The sequence below is a fragment of the Beta vulgaris genome, chromosome 7 (assembly GCF_026745355.1).
Source record: "Beta vulgaris subsp. vulgaris cultivar EL10 chromosome 7, EL10.2, whole genome shotgun sequence".
Classification (NCBI taxonomy): domain Eukaryota; kingdom Viridiplantae; phylum Streptophyta; class Magnoliopsida; order Caryophyllales; family Amaranthaceae; genus Beta; species Beta vulgaris.
In genome coordinates, this window is record NC_079208.1 from 13,505,274 (window position 1) to 13,514,029 (window position 8,756).

Sequence of the window (8,756 nt, forward strand, 5' to 3'; positions counted from 1 at the left end):
AAAGGCTCAAAATTAAGATTAATTAGTTGTGTATACTCAGCTAATGGATGAATATGATGAAAGGGACAGTTTCATTTTTGCCTTGGATTTTGGTAAATTCTTTTGGAACTGCAATTTTTTTTTAAAAAAAAAACACTTGTAAACTGACCAGGCCCGCAGTAAGCACGTGGGTCGTGTCGTGTCGTGCTATGGACAAATTCCCCAAATTTTCAGCCGAGCCCGACACAATATTGATGGGCTTGGGCCTGGCCCAACCCATCATTGTCCACAACCCGCAGGCCAAGCTCGTTGCTTTTTCCCCTTCCTCTTTCATACCTTTTAAGTTTTTTTACTCTATTACATAGTAAGGCTATGTTTAGTTCACCTGAAATTTTCTGATCTGAACTTATCTGATCTGATTACAAGATCTTATCTTTTAGATTTTTCTCAATATATAAGAAAAAATATAGTCATGTAAATTCTTGTTTGATTCGTTTCAATGAGTACTCTATTAATATTCATTATTATAATTTTTACTAATATGTAATGAAAGATACTCCATCTGTTTTTTTTTTATTGTTCTCACTTAGAATCTTAACACTATTCATACTTAGATAGAATCTTCTCAATTTTTTTCAATTTATAAGAAAAAATATAGTCATGTGAGATCTTGTTTGATTCGTCTCAATTAGTACATTATTAATATTCAATCGTTATAATTTTTACTAATATATGATGAAAGATATTTAAGTTCAAAAATGTGCGTTGGAAGATGTGTAAATGGAAAGTGAGAAAGATAAAAAAAAACACAGGGAGTATTTAATAGCATAATGACTTTTAAATATAAGCATGACCTGATCTGATCTGAACTTGTTTCTGATCTGAACTTATTTTTTCTAATCTAATCTGATTAGATCTGAAATAAGCAAAAATAAGGTAAACTGAACATAGCCTAAAAGTTAAAAGATTATCTTTAGCATCTAAAAACAAAGTTTGACTACTGCATGCGGCGACACAATTCATAAACGAAGGGGAGAATACAGATAGCTCCTCTCTATTTCCTAAACCACAGCTTGTGACTTGATTAGGTTAGCAACTGACTCACCACAAGGGCTACAAATAACAAAATACAGTCCTTACAGCACTGACAGACTTCATCCAAAACAAAGACAAAGCTGCTCCATAGCATTAGTGGTAATAGTGGACAATTCTAAATATTTGTCATGTCACCTTCATTAGTTTAGCTACAAGTTATCTATAATCCACCGCCATCCACGATAGATGATACCTTTGTTCATTCATCTCAAGCATAACATTATCTTATTCACAACCAGCATTCATACTATCAACTTGAAGAAAGGGTACCAATGTTTCCATGTCTTTTGTATATAGGCATCCAACAAACACAAAACGGTGCCGAAGCTACAATATATCAAGCATTCATGTGCAAATGATAAGTTACAAAAGCCAAAGAAGCCTGACAGAGTGACAGGTAATAAACATGGTACAAAGCTCAATGGTTAACAAGCTCAAGAATGGAACTCAGGTATCAAAAACACTAGATTATAGAACTATTAGGAGTAATCTTCAAGACTCCAAATGACAACATATATTTCAAATACTAAACTGGCCTGATTCAGCAATCACTAAACACAATCGTAACACTAAAAACGTCCCCATCTTGAGGCACAAACCTAAATCAGGGGTGTCAGGTGATTGCCAACATTAAGCAAAGCCCACACATTTACAATGTGTTTGGAGAGGATTTGACAAGAAAAGAGGAGGGAGAGCGATATAGATCCATTACGCTTTATTTGGATGTACAATAGGGAAAGAGAAGGGAGAAAAGAGGAAAGGATTAAATTTCCTTTACCTCTTAACAAATCTTCCCAGCTGGAAAAATTTGGAGGGAAATCAAGCCCACTTCTCCCTCCTTCCTTTCCCCCCCCCCCTTCTCTCTCTCCCCTTTACCTCAATTTCCCTCCATCATTGCTTTTTAAACACACCGCAAAACTCGTGCAGGCTGCATAATTCTTATAGAGATTAAGCACTGGGGCCAGGCTCCTTTATTTGGATAGATGTTCTAGACAAACTAGCTTCCAGCTCCTCCAACTCGTCATCATCTAGGTCATCGTCAATGTCATCCAGGTCATCATCATCACCATTTGCTACACCTGAACTGCCAGGGGCATCAGGACTGCCATGAGTTGAACTGCCGTGGACCTCTTCCTGAGGTTTCTCATTTGCCTGAAAGAGGACAAACAAATGGTCAAAGTGCATATTTTGACATAAGACATCTTCACAACATAATTATCATTTCAACTTCCAATTTACAATCAGTTGTTCAGAGTTTTAAACACTACATAACACTTTTTTATACTTGCAAAAGATTCATAATCAGAACCAGGTTACAACAAAATAGTAACATCCAAACTCCAAAGCATGGCACGCCCATGCAGACTGATAGATCTTTGCCGGCCAATACCCACGTTCTCCCAGGCCTCAAATGCTGGGCACAAAATAAGATTTTGTGCAGGCGAAGTGAACCAACTACTCGCACACATCCCCCAAAAAAAGAATTTGAGGTACCAAAAAGAGAAACCAAACAGTTGTGTAATATTCAGGATATAGCGAGCTGTAGCAATGAGTTCTTTGACTGAGCATGACAGTCATCTTCAGGAGGAATAAACGAAGAAGGTTGATTGCATACTTGAATGCAGAGATAAACAATCCAAAGTCAAGTAGCAAGCACAGTAAGACACTTGTAGCATTGTTCACCAGATACCTGGGTAAATGATCAACAAGCTGTCCAAGAAGTCCTCACAAAAAAGGCTCAGAATATTCTGATATTATGACATATAATGGGACAAAAATCAAGTCAGGAACATGACGATATAGGACAATGGGACTTACCTCTGGCTCATTATTTTCAGATTCCTCCCTTTCATATTGATCCCATGCCCCAGCATCATCAACAAACAAGCTAGCATTTGTCATAAATAGTTCTCGTCCACTGAAAAGAAAATGGAAAACAAAATGACATACATTAAATACATTCTATTGGGGAAAAGTGAAAGACCAAAGAGAAGATATGGGGGCCAAAGATAAAATAATACCTCATTCTATCATTCTTAGCTCTATCTGCACTCTGTGAAGCCATATTAGCAGCTCTTTCATCGGTCTTTTTCTGCTTCCATTGTAAAAACAATTCTGTAGTCATGGGTGTTGTAGACTTCACCTTTGACCGCTGCATTTACAAAAAGGAGACCTGAGCATATTCTTTCACTTTACAGAAAAACCATTTCATTTTGCATCAATTTGTAAGCCATGTAGATAAAGCTGAATTATATACAAGTATTATCACCTGCTCCTCAATCTCTTCTTCAATGGGCATCTTATCAGCCTCTTCCTCTAGCAGAGCCTTCATTTGAGATTTAAGAACATAACCAGGAGGTAGAGCATGCCTGTAATGACAGTTTTTACCACCATTTGGACATGACCAGAACCAACCATATTGTTTTTTCTCCACTGCATCCAGAAAATGTTTGCATACCTGCATAATCCCCAAAAATCATCATCAGTGATGCTGCATTTATAAACCAAGATTCTCAGTAGGAGACAGATGAAGTTATCATATATAGGGGGCTGCATGATAAAAAAAAACATATGCACGATGTATGCCTGATTTGCCACGTACAACCGCTCATATAAACAAAATCAACATTATTCAATCCCTCTGGAGAAGCTCTTATCTTCCACGGATTTGAGGAAATAGTCAAATTTGCACAATTTTACCCCTGCAAGGACTATTTCAAATCAAACCTGCATCTTAATATCAGATCCATCACATCCCATGTTAAACCTGTCCAGTGTACCAGGATCTGAACACATTAATCACAATCAAGATTCTCAACCTAAAAGTCCATCCAATTTAAGAAATTACAGATCAAAGGATCGAAGCATCACTTCACAGATATCTAGCACAACACTGCAAGAATTTCGCTACCCAGCTGGAGAGAGTAAAAATCAAGATTCTGCCAGTGCCAGATCTAGCCATTAATCCAAAGTTTACAGCTTTATTGCTTGAAGACCTATCCTTGAAAAACGAAAATGATGGGAAAGAGAAATTTTCCTATCATTCAGTCCTCACAAGTCACAGCTGCTAATTTAATCATGAGAAAGTAGGAAATTTATGATCTTATACTGTCTACAATGTTGATGATTGCACCATATAATTCAAATGCCTTTAGTTTCATTTTGGACAGTGTTAACCTGTCTTTTACTCTTGTTTTCTTTGAACATTGTGATTGAGCTTTTTATAAAAGGCAAGGACAATGTACATAACAAACAAAAGGTAGCACGGAATCTTCGACATAGCCCTAATTTGGATGTTTACGAACTTAATTCATTGTTTGGGAGTTCTCTAGTTTTAAAATATATTTCATATTAACCTAGCAGTTTAAAAAATTATAGTATAAGCAATAGATGTTCGAATATTTCACTATTCCTTTGTTTATTTTTTTAGTTCCAGCATTTTGACTTCTGACTCCATTAACGTACTGAACCTTGAGGTTGACCATCTTCTATTATTAATTTATTGATACAAAGGGGAGGAACATAGTCATGTAGGAACTTGTTATATTCGTCTCAATATATATTTTCGCTATATCAACTTTCTATGATTCTTACTTATTCAAAACTAAAAGCATAAATGTCAAAAGTCGTGTGCTGGCAAACGTGCAAACTAGAAATGGTATAAGTAAAAAATAGACAAACTATTTATTTAGCATCGAAAACACGTCAAGTCTTGTAATGTAAAGATATATAACAACCTCTACTCATAAATACTCCCTACAGTCCAATATATATAAGTCATTTCAGTTTTGATCAAAATTATAGTGATTATTAAATACCATTGCGTTTTTCCATTTCCATTTCCATTTCTAGCATCAATAGATCATTATACACCATTTGATAATATCTCTTCAAAAATGCCACTTTACAACACCAATACAATTTTAATTTAATATGACCAATTATACGTCTCACATTACTCCTTACACTTATAAAACAATGTTGAATTCGCCTTATCCCCCTTCGCCTGTCCAAATTCCAATAAGTAATCAAATAAGATTGTAAAAAAGCTTCATCTCTCCACACCGACAGACCAATAACATAGTTGTCAGCCAAAATGAGTAGGTATTTCTTATTTTGGATTGCAAATCATGACATACACCCGATTTATCATTCTACACAGCATAATGCCTAGCATCTGAGTTATCTCTCACCCTCTCTCTCCCTCCCCCTCCCCCTCCCCCTCCCCCTATGATCAATGATGTGAATGCTGAGGCAGAAAGGGGGGAATGTAGAGAGAGAGAAAAGCCAAAAGGATGCATAAATAGATATATTTTCCATCAAACCCATCAAGCTATCTTAAATTTCAAGATTAGTCCTGTCAAGAATCCTGAAATATACATATGTTTAAAGTAAAAGTTCTTTTTTCTAAACTCCTCATAACATAGCTAAACCAACAAACATTCAGTTATCCCTTCGTTCGAAACTTAACTGACAAATAGAAATTGTAACAGTTATTCAAAAACAAAAGATCTTTGTTTGTCCCTCCAGGTCCATATAAGTACATATATAGCACAATAGACAAGTATACATAAGAATTATTTATCAATGAACGAAAAATTAATCATCTAAAGGTAAGATAGGACGTGGACAAGCAACCCCATGATGATAGCAGAGAGAATCAGCTTTCTAATGGTATAAGATTTTTAAGCTGTGGAATTATATCACAGCCACTACTTCAAGACATTTCATTAGCATCCAAACATGAGTCATGCAGCTATTGCATTCTAAAAAATAGGAGACTCAATATTCGGACTCAATTCTGTAAGAAAATTTTGCAAGTATTACGTCACTTATTTGTCAAAACATAATACCAAAGTCTGAAATTAATAGAGATTGCAGTATTGTACTGAGACTTTAATCATAGGAAGAGTTATCAAACATTCTGACACAATATAGTACAATATCAGCTTTCCACCAGAAGATGGGAAGGACAACAATATGCATTTTGTGGCAAGTCACATGACTGACATCTAAGCCCAAAGTCTAAGAAAGACTCATACCGCATTGCTCAACTCACATTTCAAGAATTGCAAACCTATCATATGCAATTGGAACCTCTGTGGAAGACTTAAGAAGGTTAATAATAATGCAAGATGACCTCTCAACCTCATCAAACCAAGATGATAAACCAATAAGAAGTGAACCTTGACCCCAAAAGGGGCTGATTGGGGGGGTCAAGACCATAGATTACATTAAAGTAGTCAAAGAATACAGTATACAAGAAGACTTACAATATCGGTTGGTTTGTTCTGATTGTATTCCTTACTCTTCTCTGCAATAGCTTTTTCTAAGGTCTCTAAATCCCATTCCTCCATAGTTCCTTCAAAGTAAAAAGAAAATGTACATGAAAAAGTAATCGAGAAAAGAACCCGAGTCAATACCCAATGCAATTGATATAAATGAATCATAAACTAAACCGAATAAAACATTGAATCAATTTACTCACCATCATCGCGCTTATCTGAGTAAATATCAATCTTCTCTCCTTTCCTCTGCACATTTAAATCATGTGAAAATTTGCACTTAAAACCTTTTGTACACTGCCCTGCCTTAAAAAATTCGCAAAGTATAGACTTTGGATCAACACCTGATCATGCACAAAAGCTAACATTGTAAATACCTCTCCAAAATCACATAGTTAAGAACAATAAATATAGGGGGAAGGAGAAATGTTAAAGAGTGGCAATCCGACATAAGATGAGATTATTACCAACTGGAACTTTTGGCTGGGTAACAGCAATCTTAAACAAATCGCTCAACTCCTTCTCCCTTGCCTTCTCATCTTCCTTCTTTTTCTGCAAATCAGACAACCAAACTAGTTTACTAATCACCATAGGTACATTAAAATTCCAACTAATTTTCAACACTGTTCCATACTAAAACTCTGGTATGAAGCTTCAATGCAAACAGAAAACCCACAAAAATACCATCTTTAAGTTGATTTTTAGAATACCCAATCTCAATTATATGCTATACTTTCTAATTTGAGTAAATTACATCATCAATTCAATAACAAACTTTTACATGAGGTACGAACTTAAAAACCCAGATTAAAAAATTCATAAAAATACCATCTTTAAACTGTTTAATGCCCAATTTCAATTACATGCAGCTAAACATCTTAAATTGAGTAAATGGCATCATAAATTCGATAATAAACTTTCAGGAGGTAGGAACCAAAAAAAAAAAAAGGACCCAGATAAAAAAAAAAAAGCTCTATAATTCTTGACATAAATCACAAACAAGTAAAGGAACATATATACAATCAAACATCACTACACCATACAAACGGAAAAATTTTCTACATCAAAAAGAAGATTAACATTAATACTCCATGTTAATAGATAAAAACAGGAAACTTAGCTAAAAATAAAAAAAGGGGGGGGGGGGGGAGAGAGAGAAAAAAACCTTAGCATCCTTTTTAGGGTCAGTTTTAGGTTGGACAGATTGTTTAAGACTTTGAACATATTTCTGAACGTTTTTGCTCTTGTTCTTGTTCTTAAGACCAAAGGTCTTATCTTCAACTACCTTCTGCTTTTTTGCCAGATCGGCCTTCGACGCCTGCTTTGGCGGCATTTTTTAACGATTCCGGCGCCGGTGGTGGGTTTCTAGTGGTTTTCCGGTGAAATTATCGCCGGAGTTTCGAGAATTTTCGCAAGGGAGTTCTTGCGGAGGTCGAGTAGGGTGAGGGTTGAGGTTGAACTTGGAAGAGTCTAACTGATGAAACCAAAACTTATATGTTGGGTTGGGCCAAGAGGTGTTTTTGCATGTGGAGTGATGAATCCAATATTTAGTAGCATTGTAATTACTCATCAAAGCAAATGTAGTGAGCAAAGGTTCCCGGCTCTGGACTGGGAAAACCAATGAATACTCGGAATTAGAGCTACCAAAATCCAAGCCAACCTAAAATAAGCATCCTCAATCCGAATCGGTTTGACTTCAAAAGTTGAATAACCAAATACACCCTCAAACTTAACTTATGACCTGATTTACCCGACAATTGATGATCTGAACCCAACTCATACTCGACCAAAACGTAACTCGTAATCGAAATTACTCGACAATTATTGACGTGAATCCAACCTGCACCCGACCTGAGATAATGTGTAACCCGATTAAACCAGACTTAATCCAATAGTAACCCGACTCAATATTAATCTTACTGAACCTCAAACTGATCCGAGCTCAACTCGACTCAATCTCTACCCGATTGAGCTCAATCTGATCTAATATCAACCATTTTAAAAATATATTAAATTTGTATTTTCAACCTTAAACTAACCTAGCTTATTTAATGGATTTTTGCCAAATTCTAAGAAAGTATGTTCATTAAATAAATAATAAAGGTGATATAGAACTTGGTCAGACACATGTAACTTATCAATTTTTGACTCAATAATTAATAATAATCTAAAGTACGTATTTGTTTATCAATTTGATTGTAAATGGTACTAAACTTGATTTTGTTTAAAGAATTGTAATGACTAACTTTTTAAGACCGATAAGAATAATCAACTTGTACCACGAAAATTGTTATAAATTAATGAGGACGTTAAAGTTATTTGAGAAAAGGAATTTGAGTATTGTTGGTCGAAGATGGTTGAGAATTATAGTTTTGCGCAAATAGATTGGTCTAAAAA

At 35.4% G+C, this 8,756-nt stretch overlaps 1 protein-coding gene across 1 annotated transcript; it reads right to left on the reverse strand.

Annotated features, from left to right (window-relative positions):
* Window positions 1-1,329: 1,329 nt before the first annotated feature.
* Window positions 1,330-7,931, reverse strand: LOC104908890 (zinc finger CCCH domain-containing protein 11). Its single transcript, XM_010698056.4, has 8 exons — window positions 7,525-7,931; window positions 6,827-6,911; window positions 6,563-6,703; window positions 6,348-6,436; window positions 3,344-3,532; window positions 3,096-3,226; window positions 2,893-2,992; window positions 1,330-2,226 (listed from the first exon to the last, which is right to left on the reverse strand). The coding sequence occupies exons 1-8, from the start codon at window positions 7,690-7,692 to the stop codon at window positions 2,023-2,025; spliced, it is 1,107 nt and encodes a 368-aa protein (XP_010696358.1). The 5' UTR covers window positions 7,693-7,931; the 3' UTR covers window positions 1,330-2,022.
* Window positions 7,932-8,756: the final 825 nt, after the last annotated feature.